The sequence below is a fragment of the Halictus rubicundus genome, chromosome 4 (assembly GCF_050948215.1).
Source record: "Halictus rubicundus isolate RS-2024b chromosome 4, iyHalRubi1_principal, whole genome shotgun sequence".
Taxonomy (NCBI): domain Eukaryota; kingdom Metazoa; phylum Arthropoda; class Insecta; order Hymenoptera; family Halictidae; genus Halictus; species Halictus rubicundus.
The window spans coordinates 13,390,152-13,405,507 of NC_135152.1; the positions used below are offsets into that span (position 1 = coordinate 13,390,152).

Sequence of the window (15,356 nt, forward strand, 5' to 3'; positions counted from 1 at the left end):
TGTTCTCTATTCTGGATCCGATTCGCGGACCAAACTCGAAGCTTTCGACCAGCTACGAAGGATTCCGCGTGACCCGTTTGTCCGTCGCGTCCGTTCTGATCTTCTCGAGTTCCGTGACATCCTGCAAACGAACCAAAGGTTCGATCGGTTAGGTTCGTATTCGACGAAATTTTTCCTCGAACGAGGAGCAAACCTGTTGATCTTCGGCTCCCGCGATGACCTTGGACCGCAGAAAACCGCGCACCATCGGCGTGTACAGTTTCTCGTCTCCCGGTTTGCGTTGGTTCGATCCGGTGATCCACGAGACGAGCAAGCCGATCAGGATCGCGGTCAGAAATCCGACCCACGTGTACCAGAGGTAGGACATTCTGTAGAGGAGAAACGGTTGCTCCCTGAAACGGCAAAATAGAAGAACAACCGTCCGTTTAGCCTGCCGGCATTATGGTGCTTACGGTGTTACGCTTACCGGATCGTGGGATCGACGATCCACGTGAGATTGCCGGCGCGATTCTTTAACGATTCCGGGCATCCTTCGATCGACACCGGCTTCTTGGGAAACACGATCTCTCCGGTGGAAATGGCTGCCTGAGTACCGAACGAGATCCAGGCGACCAGACTCAAACCCAGAAGACCACCGACCATCGCTCCCTGTCGCGGAACAACCGGAAATACGGAAACAAACAGAGAGAGAGAGAGAACGCGAGATAAACGGAGGAATCATTGTTCTCCGACTGTCCGCTAACTGACAGAGGCGAACTACGTTTACGGGGGAATTCGGCGATGGATTTGCTTACCGCGGAGTTGGCGCTCGGGAAAAACATGCCCAGGGTGAACATTCCGAGCAACGGCCCCGCCGTGATGCTCGACAAACTCTTGCCAGCCTGCGCGAAACCAACCGATTGCTTTCTTTCTCGTTGCCAATTCGTAGCGTATATACCTAAATACTACAGTGAAATCTCGTTGTATGTCAGTCCAGCCGTTCTTTTTACTGACACGAATACGAAATCGAAGGTTCCCGCCGAGCGTCGCATTTGAAATACACAGGGCACGCTGGAAACCTAAGAGTCATACCGTCTTCAAGGCATAAGCGACGTATGACCACTAAGCGCTAGTGACAAGAACACTGCGAAAATGTCCGTCTCCGATACAATGTTCCACGGAGAAGCGGACAGCGTAGCTCGAGAACCGTCCTCGCCGAGGAGTGCGCCACACATTGTCGGCTATGTCGGTGTGAGACCAGAAGACCTCTACTAATCCAATTACAAAACTTCCTTTTTATGAAACTTTTCGTGGCATTTTTCTGATTGAAATGAAACGAAATATGATATAATTCCGATGATATTTACTTGTGTAGTGAGCGATGAAAGTTTCGAACAGATCAAAGCCCGCGTGAGCGCAGGCCTTTAAATGAAAAATTCAACTTCTTTGTTATTAATTATTTTTTTATCAGACTTTCACCAATATATTTGTGGCATTATTCTGATTAAAATGATATCAAACGCGATACAATTCGGATCACATTTACACTAATTTTCCGTTGATGTAATTGTTATGGGAAGACTTCCATCGTTCATTACACAAGTAAATATCATCGGATTTATATTATATTTGGTTTCATTTTAATCAGAAAAATGCCACGAACGTGTTAGTGAAAGTTTAATAAAAAAAATTTGTAATTGGATTAGTAGTGGTCTTCCGGTCTCACACCGATATAGCCGACAATATTGTGGCGGCGACGGCTCTCGAGCTTCGGCGGTGGTGTGAGTTTTTCCACCGACTTGGAAACGCGAGGTTGGCACTGTCATACAACGGGAATTCACTGTACATGGCGCGGTAGATGAAAACAGCGAAATGAAAGGCGAAACGACACTTCACCTGAATCAGTCCCCCGAGTTTCTCGACGAGGAAGACCAGAGCAACGCAAACGATACCGATCGCGACCACCGTGGCCTTCATCGTTCGGCTGGTAGCCACGTTCGAGACGGGGCCACGCAGACAAGGCCTTATAATGTCTTCGAATATCACTCCGGACATGGAGTTTAATCCGGTGGACATGGTGCTGCAACGAAACGGTTGGTGATCGGTGATCTAGAGATGATCAGACGAAACGAAACGAGACGAGACGTGACGCGAGCTTACCTGAGCGCGGCGCTGAACACACAGGCGACGAACAGGCCCGGCAAACCGGGAATCGAGGCGGCCAATTCCATCACGAAGAAAGGCAACAGCTGATCCGATTTACCTATTTGCTGGAACGAGAGGAATCGCGAATGCCGTAGAATCGCGCCAGGATATCGAGGAGAAGAAGAGGAACGAGAACGGTGCTCTTTACCTTGGTTTTGACCGGGTCGCAATCGTGAAACGCAGCAAACAGGACCAGGCCGGTGTAGCAACTCAACGAGACGATGATTATTATGCCGATCGCCATAATCACGATCGTTCTGAAGAAACATGGAAGGGATACGGGATTAGATGGGCTGAGCGGGTCGAACGCTACGCAACGTCCATTTCCGACACCGATAATAATGCCGAGACGTTCTCGCTTACGCGTTTGCCATTTTCAAGTTCGGCATCGCCAAGCATCGCTGCACCATCGCCTGGTTTACCGAACAGGTTGCCAACCAGTTCAAGTAGTTGCCAATAACCACCGACCAAAAGGTGTGTCGCGTCGTTGGATCCAAATCCATGCTGGAAAGATCGAAGCGATCGGCCGATTGAGAAATGCTGGTACGGTTGGCGAATAGACGGAAATGAAAGGGAAAGGAGAACGCGGGTTTTTCTTACTTGAAAAAGTCGATTCTACCGGTGTCGCGATTTTTCTCCCAGACGAAATCGAGACCGCCTACTCGGATCGTTCCGTAGACCGCAACGAGGACCACACCGCCGAACATCACGATTGTCTGAACAGCGTCCGTCCAGACGACTGCTTTCAGGCCGCCCTGCAACACGCGGTTTCGCGACAGAGCGTTTCGACTAGTTCAGACACGGCGCACACTGGGCAATTTGGACAAAATCGAATTCAAAATCAAGGAACTTTCGATAGGAATGAGGTAGAGCGATGAAAGTTTTTTTTAATGAAAGCTGCAACTTTGTAGAATATGGGAAAAATAGAGAGATTGCGGTACGAACGTTTTTTAACCTCGAGAAAATTCGTTAAACGCGCACAAATTCAAGAAAATTTTAGTTTTTCCCATACCACGCGCGGAAAAATTTTTTTTTTAACATGCTATACATCATTGCCCATAGATTTTTACACGCTGATTTCAAATCTGGTCTCAAAATTTGTCTACCCACCTCAGGATTTTGCAAAAAATAGATTTTTGTGACAAAAACTAATGAAGTCATTTTTTCGTTAAGATGATTGGATGGTAATAATCTCTCTATTTTTCCCATATTCTACGTAGTTTCAGCTTTCATTTAAAAAAAATTTCATCGCTCTACCTCATTCCTATCGAAAGTTCCTTGATTTTGAATCCGATTTTGTCCAAATTGCCCACTGTGCGGCGGAAACCGCGCGGATTCAAAACGCACGGTGCTTATGACGCCTAGTTCAGACACGGCGGAATCCGCGCGGTTTGGACCGCGTGAAAATTGATAATTGTTCAGAAAGAGGCGACGACCGTGCGGATATGCAGCAGAGAGATCGAAGCGATTCATGCTAGCACAGATCTTAAACGCGCGGAATCCGTCAAACACTAAACGCTCTCACAAGAGCCATAGTAAATAGAATCGCGCGGACACAACGCGGATTTTCTTTCCTGCGGCCCACATACGGCCGAATGACCAAATTACGACAAAAGTAGATTTAAAAATTTTCTTTAAACTAATGACAAATACCATCATAACGTACTGTAAGAAACGGCCTACAATGTAGCGTGAGAATTTTTGTTGTTAAAGTAGTTGAATCTCAGTTGTTTGCGCCAGTATTGTTGACGACGTAATTGCGTTCATCCTATTTTCTCGAAGTTAAATTCGCCAAGTTTCCTACATGGATATTGAAGCGTCAGGTACGTACTTTCATCAGCAATTATTGCTAACGCAAAGATAAGTTGTACATACTGTTGATATAGTATGTTCTATCATATACTATTTTTGGTTAAAAAATATTGATATGCTTACTTTAGCTAGAGTTATAAAAGAAGTTCCAAATAGTACACCGATTTTTCTTTACTAGTTCGAAAAAATGGCTTATAACTAATATAAAAAATTAAAAAATGAGTCCCCATCTTTGCCCTATCGATCAATAGATCGGATTGTTTACAGTTAGTCGCTGTAAGGGAAATGAAAATTACGAGAAAAGAACTATTTGATGTGTTAAGAAGTTGTGTGGAGTTTTCGTCATTTAAGTGTAATGAACGATTGTTAAAGTATATATACGACAAGTTTGGTGTTAGTGAACTTTCTAAACATTGTATAATACAAATAACATGTATAGTTAAAGTATTTGTTTCGAAACTTTTGATGAAATCAAGTATGCGAAAAAAAAACCGGAAAAAAAGAAGCAAAGTTTAATCAGGTTGTATTAAGTATGCTAAGAATGCCTACTTTCTATAGTAATGGTAATGAAAGCAACGATGATGAGCTTGATGATGATGCTACTGATGATGCTTATGATAATGATGAAAATAACAATGAGGTTGTAAAATAATATTCTTATTGCACATTATATCTCACTAAAACATACAGAAATAATTTAGTGTTTTAATTTGTTTAATTTTTTTTTTTAATTAACATACTATGGACCCTTGACCCTTTTTCATGACCCCAATTAACCCTAAGTAGCTACTTTCCCGAAGACAATTATTAAGCAGTCTTCTTATAACCATTTCTAACCAGAATTTCAAATAGAATCTCATTTTATATTTTTGTCGTCGTAATTTGGTCATTCGGCCGTACGTGCGGCCCAATGGCGGCAGCCGCGCGGACAGGTGTGAGCGAATATGAATATAAGCTCCGCGCGATTTATAACCGTGCGTATTCCGCCGTGTTTGAACCAGGCTTTACAGCGACTGCATATTCGGTTAACTCTTTGGGGCCAGGTGGGTTAAAAACTATCCCACCTTTTGCTTAGCTTTTCACGCATGGTGGGATATATTTTAACCCACCTCGAAAAGTTCAACTTACTCATAGTCATGCTTAGTTTAATATTTTATTTAAAGTTTTCCATTCAGTTGGCAATGCTATGCACCAATGGTAAATGCGTAAATAAGTGGGGGAAAAAAATGTATGCAAATCAAAACGCATCAGTAGGTTGTGTGTGCTGCTGTGATTAAGGTTGTCGCATAGTTTGCGCGGTAAATTCGCAAAATTCTGCGCAACCAAGGTTTTTATTTTCCTGAAAACCGTGTGCCTCAAAGAGTTAATCGAGATGGTCTCGCGCGCTCCTTACCAGGGTCGTGTAAAATATGCAGACCACGCTGACCAACAGGGCGACCGCGTGCAGATTTATGCCAGTCACTTGATTGAACGCCAGCGCGGGAACGTATATCACCAGTGGGATGTACAATAGCTGCGGCAGCGAATTAACTTTCCTTGAATTCGGATCGGCGCGGAGCCGCGCTCCGAGTGTAACTCACCATTTTGATCAGGAAAATCACCGAGCCCATCAGACGAACGGCGTCGTTGAATCTCAGCTTCAAGTACTGAAAGCCGAGGTACGAGTTTTCGAGTTTCGCGCGCGGAAACGAGACCGGATAATCGGAGGGTGTACCTCGAGTACATGTATACCTCGTAAGAAGAAGTGATCCCGAGACCGTAGAACACGGGCAGGTAGACAAAGGCCATCGTCAGGGAGACGAACGAATCGGCGAGCACCACGCACCAAAATTGCGTCCCGTACACGTACATCTCGGCGGGTAGGCCGAGGATCGATATTCCCGATATGTAACTGGAAAACGAACCGTTCATTTCGAACATTTCGACGAACGTTGCGCCGAACGGCGCGTCCAACAAAATATATATATTTATTAGGACCTTAGTATGTTTACTTTAACTACGACCATAGTATGTTTACTATTTCCTACAAGTCTCAACCGTGATAAACGTATTCTGCTTCCATATTTTAGTTTCATACGTTTTTTCTATCCTTGACCTTGAATGACCTTGGACTAATTATAGTCACTGAATTCCTAATGAAAGGGACTATCATTGTAGGTGTTTAAAAAAGGGTGGTTCCATTTAAAAAAGTCAGGGTGACCTTGATATCTCCAAAAAAATGACATAAAACAAAATTTTCTTTTTGCATCGTGTCAGCCCCATTGTACCATTCAACTTTGTCCTTACCATATTTTACGTATCTTTAGAAACAACAAAGATATTTGAGGTGCTAACGTTTGGTGACTCACCCTGTATATTATATAGATATTGGGATGAAACTTGCACTGAACTTAATTAAAAAATTATTATAAAAAATATATATTCATAACGACAATTATCAGTAAATAGGAATAATTTTTCAATGATTTTAGCATGTTCTCACATTTGCCGTTTTTTTTTGTGTTCCGAACATACCTGCAAACAAATTTGCGCGCATTCCCTTTGATGTATGACGAAAAACTGGCAAGTAATGGATCGAACGCAAACGATAGGACTTGTAAATCTGTTTGCAAGACAGATCGCATAATTGATAAAATCGACCGTTCGCACAAATGCACGCGGCAGCCTTCGTGTATATAAATCGGTTTGCCACCATTTTCTACATTTTCTGTGTTTATCCTTCGCGGTTAACGAGTAGTGAATGTAAATGTATGCTACTGCAGCTTCCATAGTTTGCAAGAAATTTTCAAAATTGCACAAATGCGTTTACGTTTTATTATTTTATTATTATTGATTACGTTTTATTATTAGTAGTCTTTGCTACGTCTGTCCAGAGCCTTTTCTTCGATACGAACACTAAATCTCTCGAAATTAAGAGAATCTCTCTGCAATATACGTATATGAACTTGTTAGTGTCAAAATCTTAACAAATTGACGCTTCGATATTGCAATGAGCAGTTGAAAAGTGGTCACTTGTGTTTCCAAAAAGTCCAATCTACGTCTGTCCAGAGCCCAAATTGCGAATTTCCACCTGATCCTGGACTAATTTGTAATATTCGGCAGAAAACTCGCTTTCTGAAGCAAGTATGACGTCACAAGATGGCTGCCGCAGAGAGATTCTCTTAATTTCGAGAGATTTAGTGTTCGTATCGAAAAAAAGGCTCTGGACAGCCTTAGCAAAGACATGTGCAAGCACGGTGGTATGCATTTTCAATTGATTACTTACTTATTTAAGACGTAAAATGTCTAGAAAAAAAGGCACAGCGTAACATAGCGTGACAGTCAAGGCCAAATGCCTGTCGACCCCCCGCGTTTCCTACCTGGCTATCAGGGACATGCTTATGGGGAAGATGGACATGTTTTGTCCGCCCACGAGGTACTCGCGAACAGCGTCGGTACTTTTCCTGGATTTGTACGCGTGATAGACTCCGATGACCGCGGAGATTCCCAGCATTCCCGCGAAGACCGCGCAATCGATCAAGTCCAACGTCTTGTGCGTCGAATCGTTCTCGTCGGCCATGTTTCGGTGACGATCTTTTCTTCCGGTCGATCGGTTCGACGCTCGAAGGTCTCGCAACCGAGCCGATACACTCGAATCGGATGGACACGCGATATCCGGCACTGCGCGGCTACCACGACCAAGAGTCTACGCGACTAGCTTCGACACAATACGATAGGATTCCGAGTCGCTAAACCCGTCTACGACCCGGACGTTTGAACGGACCTCGCTTGGGGAGACGATTGAATAATTGGAGATTCCGGAGTTATCGTTCCCACTCTGCTTCCTGCGTAAGCTCCGTGTAACGTCTCCTCTCCTAGATATCGCACGAGTCGCGGCAGTCGCGTGTCCCTCGCGTTTCCAAGGTTCCCGGCGGTCGCGATCTCGATCTTTGCCCCGATCGAGGGCACATCGTGTCCGCGGTAAACGTTACCCGATCGCGGGAATCCTTTCGATCCGCGACGAGTATACTCGCGAGTACAATATGATGGTGGGCGACAGGGCAGCGACGATCGAGCGTTTAACGAGATTGCTTTTTTTTCTTTCAAGGGACCCATGTTTGCTCGCGACCGATCCGTTTACCTTCTGTCGCGTATCGGCCGGTTCGCGAGTGCGTTTCCTCCCACGGCATGCTACTTATCCTGATCGATTTCCTTACTTACTTGGGATGAAAGACCACTCCTGCCTCGGGCCTGTGTAATCGTGCGACACCAGCGAAAACGGTTGCATCCTTGCCTCGAGGAAGTTGTCCAGTGCCTGGTGTCTGTTCGACTTCTCGCTGTGACCGGTCGTCGAACGAACACGAACGAAAAACGCAGAATGATCGTCGACGTCCTAAGAGTCGCGTTACTTTCCTCGGTATTGTGTACGGCGTTCGGGCTTCGTTCGAACGCCGGAGGTCGTGTCGTCTTCGTGAACATGACAGGAAACGTCGTGTTGGGCGGGCTGTTTCCCGTCCACCGGAAAGGCAGCGAGGGCGAGAACTGCGGCGAGATTCAGGTACGAAAGCGACCGCGAGGCGGGCCCGTGTGTTCCACTCGGTTTTGCATGGAACAGATAGACCAGGATTTCATAAATATGTTCATTTTACGAAGAAAAAAAGGACTAGAGGTTACCCTCGAGCGCGCAACGACAACATCCATTTCTCCTCCGCTCTACCTTTTAAAGGTTTTCGCACGGTAGGCGGTTACTTTCAGAAAACCAATCGTAAGTGTCTTAATACTGATGTACGCCCTCCAAGAGGCGACAGGATGAGGGAAACTGACCAGTTTGTTAAGCTATCCTCGTCGCCTACCTAGGACCCTCTGGGAGAATCTCTCTGCGGCAGCCATCTTGTGACACCATACTTGCTTCAGAAAACGAGTTTTCTGCCGAATATTACAAATTACTCGACGATGAGGTAGAAATTCGCAATTTGGGCTCCGGGCAGACGTACATTGGACTTTTAGGAAACACAAGTGACCACTTTTCAACTGCCCATTGCAATATTGAAGCGTCAATTTGTCAAGATTTTGACCCTTGCAAGTTCATATACGTATATGGATTTCATGTACGTGTGTGGTTATACAGAGTCGACCTGCCAGGCCCCTTAAATAAGTAAGTAATCAATTAAAAATGCATACCACCGTGCTTGTACATGTTTTTGCTAAGTCTGTCCAGAGCCTTTTTTTCGATAGGAACACTAAATCTCTCGAAATTAAGAGAATCTCTCTGCGGCAGCCATCTTGTGACGCCCTACTTGTTTCAGAAAGCGAGTTTTCTGCCGAATATTACAAATTACTCGACGATGAGGTAGAAATTCGCAATTTGGGCTCTGGACAGACGTAGATTGGACTTTTGGGAAACACAAGTGACCACTTTTAAACTGCTCATTGCTTTATTGAAGCGTCAATTTGTCAAGATTTTGACCCTTGCAAGTTCATATACGTATATTGCAAAGAGGTTCTCTTAATTTCGAGAGATTTAGTGTTCGTATCGAAGAAAAGGCTCTGGACAGACGTAGCAAAGACATGTACAAGCACGGTGGTATGCATTTTTAATTGATTACTTATTTAAGACGTAAATTGTCTAGAAAAAAAGGCACAGCGTAAGATAGCGTGATAGTCAAGGCCAAATGTCTGCCAGCCCCCTTAACGATCGCAGATGTCTTACGGTACGTCAACGGCTATTGAGACGTTTAGCTAAAATACGAAGTCTCTAATAAATGATCATAAAACAGAAAGTTCCGCTAAATCTGAAAAATAGCCTGAAGTGTCACGTCCGCGCCGTAATCATAAACTGCGTAGTTGGCCGGTCCACGGTACCCTGCTATGGGCCGCGGTCGCTCGAATTCCTTACAATTCGAATTTGTAGATCGAGGACGGCATTCAACCTCTGGAAGCCATGCTGTACACCGTTGCGCGGATCAACAACGATCCCACGATGCTTCCGGGCATACAGCTGGGCGCTTTGGCCTTCGACACGTGCGACAATCCCGGCTACGCGCTCGAGCAGGCGTTCTACTTCGTGAAGGGTAATTTCGGTCCGACCGATCCCGCTTTCGATCGCCTCACGATTGTCCTCTGTTAGGTTTGATCGCGCGCGGCAACCGATACGGTGAGCAAGAGTACCGATGCGAGGATCGCAGCGCCCCAAAGTTCATGAACGGAGGATTCGACCAAGTGATCGCGATGCTTGGCGCGCAATCGAGCTCGGTCACGATTCAGGTAAGGCTTTCGCGGTTCTCGATCGCCGACAACGATACTCTTTCTCGATCGTGAACTTCCGGACGACTGGCGCAGGTCGCGTCGGTGCTGGCGCTGTTCTCGATCCCGCAAATCTCCTACATGGCCACGTCGCCGTTCCTGAGCAGCAAAGAGAGGTTCCCGCAGTTTTTCCGTACGGTACCGAGCGACGTGAACCAGGCGCGCGCCATGCTCGAGATACTTCGGTGAGTACGAGAGAACCCCCGGAAACAGTATCGCCGGTTTTTCATTCTGTTTTTGTTTGCTGTTACAGACGGTTCGAGTGGACGTACGCGTCGATCGTTTACTCCGACTCGGAGTACGGCGATCACGGATACGAGACGTTGGTGTCCCTGGCGACCGAGTATTCGATCTGCTTCACCGCTCCGCACAGGATCCAGGAGGATCGATTCACGGACGAGGATTACGACAACGTGGTCCGCACGATCGCAGACAAAACCAATGTTCGAGGTATCGACAGAGAGGACATGAGAGTGCTCACGCTTGGGGTTTTAGTGTCCCCACTTTTCTAGATCATCTTTTTAGCCTGGAACAGAACCTGCAATCTTTTTAGCCTGGAACAGAACCTGCATCAACTTTTTAGCCTGGAACAGAACCTGCATCAACTTTTTAGCCTGTATTAGAACTTGCACCATCTTTTAGGCTGGATCAGAGCCTACGTAGAAGACTCTCTTTTAACATAGAAGTAGCATACAGTCTGGTATTTTTTGGAATCCGCTGCTAATGATGCAGGCAAGATGATGCAGGTTCTGGTCCAGGATAAAACTTAGACTAGGGGGCTGCATTATACCGGGGACACTAAAATCCCGGGCGTGAACACTCTCATTTCCTCTCTGGTATCAATTGATTCGTATATAAGTATATAAGTTGATTCGGATAAAAGTAAAGATGGCCGCGCGACCGATTACAGTAAATTCTCATTACGAGACAGTGCCAACCTTACAATTTAGAGTCAGTGGAAAAACTCAAACCACCGCGGTGAGTGGCCGAAGCTCAAGAGCCGTCGCCGCCACATGTCGGTGTGAGACCAGAAGACCACTACTAATCCAATTACCAGACTTCTTTATTTTTCGTTATTTTTGTATGAAACTTTCACTAACGTATTCGTGGCATTTTTCTGATTAAAATGAAACCAAATATGATATAACTCCGAAGATATTTACTTGTGTAATGAACGATGGAAGTCTTCCCATAACAATTACATTAACGGAAAATTAGTGTAAATGTGATCCGAATTATATCGCGTTTGATATAATTTTATGGCATCACTCCTCGGCGACGACGGCTCTCGAGCTTCGCTGTCCGTTTTTCCGTGCAACATTGTATCGGAGACGGACATTTTCTCAGTCCTGTCACTAGCGCTTAGTGGTCATAGGTTTCTTATGCCTTGAAGACGGTATGACTGTTAGGTTTCCAGCGTACCCTGTGTATTTCAAATGCGACGATCGGCGAGAACCACCGATTTCGTACAAGAGTCGGTAAAGAGAACGGCGAGACTGACTCGTAACGAGAATTCACTGTATTCGGTTTCAGTGGTGGTGCTGTTCGCGGAGAAGTCGGCGACTCTGCGGGTGTTGGCGTCGGCGCGAAGAATGGGCTTAGACTCGCGATTCGTTTGGTTGGGCAGCGATTCGTGGCCCGACCGGAAGGACGAGGAGGATCGAGGAAACGGTTCCGAGCTGGAGGGAGCGCTCGCCGTGCAGCCGCTCTACGCCCCGCTTTCCGGCTTCGACCGATATTTCACGAACCTGACGCCCGAACACGAGAAACTGAATCCCTGGTTCCGCGAGTTTTGGTACAAGTATCACGGCTGCGAGGATCCGAGCGGATCCGCCGCGAAGGGGAGCGACCGTTGCGCGGATCCCAGCCTCCGAATCGATCGAACCAACGGCTACAAGCAACGGAGATTTCTGCATTTCGTTCGAGACGCGGTTTACGCGGTGGCGTACGCTCTGCGCGACGCGCAAACCGACCTGTGCGGACGGGATTACGTCGGCGTTTGCGAGCGGATGCGATCGATGGACGGCGAAACGTTCTCGCGATACCTGAGCAAGGTGTCGTTCAAAGGTGAGTCAAGACATCCGGGTTCTCGGCCGACCGAAAACGATCTCTCGAGCGACATCGAAACGCGATCCTTCCAGACGAAGCGGGCAACGGATTCGGATTCGTGGACGAGGTCGACGGCCCGCCGAGATATTCCATCCTGAACTTTCGGCGTACTTCGAACGGCACGCGGCATTGGCTGATCGTTGGAAATTATACGCGTAAGTCGATACTGTACCTGTAATCGGTGTTTCGATGTTTCCGTTACGTCGTCGGTGTTTTTCGGTGTATTCGACGCAGTGAACGAGCACGGACGAGCAGAACTTCGGCTGGACCGCGAGAAGATGAGATTCCGCGGAGATATCGACTTTCCAGCTTCCTCTTGCTCGAAGCCGTGCGATTCGGATCGGATCATGGTGCGAGTGAAAGAGGACCCGTGCTGTTGGAGTTGTCAGAGCTGCGGCCTCTATCGATTCCGTGTCGACGAGCACAGATGCGAGGATTGCAAATGGGGCACTCGACCGACCGGTAACGGGACCAGCTGCGAGCCGATTCCCGAGGAGTTTGTCGACTACTCGAATCCGTGGGCGATCGCTGCGATGACGGTAGCCGTACTCGGTGAGCCTAGCCCGTTCCCTTCGATCTCGATTCCTAACCTCCAACTTCCGATTTCCGATTTCCGATTTCCAATTTAATTCGCATGCCGCGGCGATCTCGCTTCGCAATCGGTGTTTACTAGGGGGGTACGTTTTTTCTGTCCTTGACCTTGAATGACCTTGGACTAATTATAGTCACTGCATTCCTAATGAAAGGGACTATCATTGTAGGTGTTTAAAAAAGGGTGGTTCCATTTAAAAAAGTAAAGGTCACCTTGATGTCTCTAAAAAAATGACATAAAAACAAAATTGTTTTTTTGGCAACGTGTCAGCCCCATTGTACCATTCAACTTTGTCCTTACCATATTTTACGTATCTTTAGAAACAACAAAGATATTTGAGGTGCAAACGTTAGGTGACTCACCCTGTATATGTAAGTATAATGCTGTACCATGATTTTTCAGTTCAATCTTTTATTTTCACTGGCAGGTTCAGGATGATTTTTGTATTTTCCGTGCAATCGGTTCTCAAACTTCGCGACGAAAAGAAATAATTTCGAATACAGTATGCGAATAACAGTATTTTATTTTAAATTCGCGTGTAGGAAGCATAATTGCTCTACTTTTTCCTATACATGTTTTGTTCTCACCACAGCATCCCAAATTTACTTTTCAGAAAGCGCTGTTCCTCGAAACACTGAGACAATAGAATGGTGGAAATACAATTGTAAACGACTACCTACATTTGCGGAAACAGCAAGACAATACCTTGGCATTCCTGCCACTCAATTGTCCAGCGAACGATCGTTTTCTGACGCTGGAAATATTGTCGCAGCCACGGGAACAAAACTTGTATAGGAAGAAGCAGAGCAATTAAGCTTCCTACACGCGTATTTCAAATAAAATACTGTTATTTCACACAATGTATTCGAAATTATTTCTTTTCGTCGCGAAGTTCGAGAACCGATTACACGGGAAATACAAAAATCATTCTGAACCTGTCAGTGGAAATAAAAGATTGAACTGAAAAATCATGAAACAGCATTATACTTACATATATCAATACAACTTTAACTTCGGGTACCCGAATATTGGAAACCCGAAGTCGCGGGTACTCGAAGTTTATAAACTTTCGGGATCCCGACCCGACCCGACCCGAGGCTCGGGTACCCGTACACCCCTATTATTCAGCAATCCGAATGTTTTTGTGTTTCCGAACATTTTCGGGATTTCGAGATTCTCGGGAATCCCGAATCGTTTCGGGGTCCTGAAAATTCCCGGGAATCCCGGATTTTTTCGGGATTCCATCGCGATCTCGAGAAAAATTCCCGTCCCGACCGGGATCACGCACACCCCCAGTGTTTACCGTTTTCGTATCGCAGGCATATCGTTGACCGGTTTCGTTTGGTCGGTGTTCTGGTGGTATCGCGAGACACCGATGATCAAAGCATCCGGCCGAGAGTTGTCGTTCCTGCTGCTGGTCGGCGCGCTCGCCTGCTTCACGATGACGTTCGCGATCGTGGCGAAGCCGAGCGCCGGCAGTTGCGGCGTCGTCCGCTTCGGCATCGGATTCTGTTACACTCTCTGCTACGCCGCGCTCGCGACCAAGATCAACAGGATACACCGGATATTCAACGATCCCGGCCCGAGCCCGTGTAAACGACGGTACGCTAATCGTTCTTCCTCCGACCGGATACGTCTCGTACGTCATACGACCGTTGCGCGTTCGTCTTCTGGGTCGTAGATACACCAGCCCGAGGTCGCAGCTGACGATAGCTGGCATTCTAACGCTCGCGGAGGTTGTTTTCGACGCGATTTGGCTTTCGAAGGAACCGCCGGCGGTGACGAACTCCTATCCCACCAGGGAGGCGAACGTCAGGATTTGTCGCGGATCCGAGGACGGATCTTACGTGATCGGTTTGGCGTATCCGTTCGTGCTGACTGGTAAGTTACACGATCCTCTGGAGCGAAGACCCCGTTGATCCCGTTTCTATCGTGTTTTCAGTGGCGTCCACGTTCTACGCGATCAAAACCAGAAAGTGCCCGGAGGGATTCAACGAGACTCGCCGCATCGCGTTCGCCAATTACGCGACGATCGTTCTGTGGCTCGCGTTCGTGCCCCTCTACCTGGCTTCGATCAGCAACGTGATCAGAGCGATCACGTTGGCGCTCTCGCTGTCGTTGAACGGGCTGGTTCAGCTGCTCTGCCTGTTCCTGCCGAAAGTGTACGTGGTGCTGACCAAACCGGAAAAGAACACGAGGGAGCTGGTCATGTCGAGGCCGCTTCATGGCGGCGGCGGTTCGTCGAATCCGACGGCAACGGTACAGGCCGAGGCATCTCCTAGACAGGCATTGTCATCTTCTTCGCGTTCACCTTCGACCCGGTCCGATCTCCATCTATAAGGCTATATCGGCCCGCCGCGACGGACTAGATTAGGAG

The 15,356-nt window shown here is 46.8% G+C and overlaps 2 protein-coding genes across 2 annotated transcripts; one reads left to right on the forward strand and one right to left on the reverse strand.

Annotated features, from left to right (window-relative positions):
- Positions 1 to 15: 15 nt before the first annotated feature.
- On the reverse strand, positions 16 to 7,720 carry LOC143353514 (sodium-coupled monocarboxylate transporter 2). Its single transcript, XM_076786912.1, has 13 exons — positions 7,356 to 7,720; positions 5,728 to 5,887; positions 5,577 to 5,642; positions 5,390 to 5,509; positions 2,785 to 2,939; positions 2,548 to 2,688; positions 2,333 to 2,441; positions 2,140 to 2,249; positions 1,876 to 2,059; positions 795 to 881; positions 467 to 648; positions 194 to 392; positions 16 to 121 (listed from the first exon to the last, which is right to left on the reverse strand). The coding sequence occupies exons 1-13, from the start codon at positions 7,553 to 7,555 to the stop codon at positions 53 to 55; spliced, it is 1,782 nt and encodes a 593-aa protein (XP_076643027.1). The 5' UTR covers positions 7,556 to 7,720; the 3' UTR covers positions 16 to 52.
- A 617-nt stretch (positions 7,721 to 8,337) lies between these two features.
- On the forward strand, positions 8,338 to 15,319 carry LOC143353527 (metabotropic glutamate receptor 6). Its single transcript, XM_076786931.1, is given in 11 exon segments — positions 8,338 to 8,533; positions 9,887 to 10,046; positions 10,103 to 10,239; positions 10,315 to 10,463; positions 10,532 to 10,728; positions 11,812 to 12,347; positions 12,350 to 12,542; positions 12,622 to 12,939; positions 14,299 to 14,581; positions 14,661 to 14,860; positions 14,922 to 15,319. Coding segments are annotated over 11 exon segments (2,751 nt in total). The 5' UTR covers positions 8,338 to 8,353.
- The last annotated feature ends 37 nt before the right edge of the window (positions 15,320 to 15,356 follow it).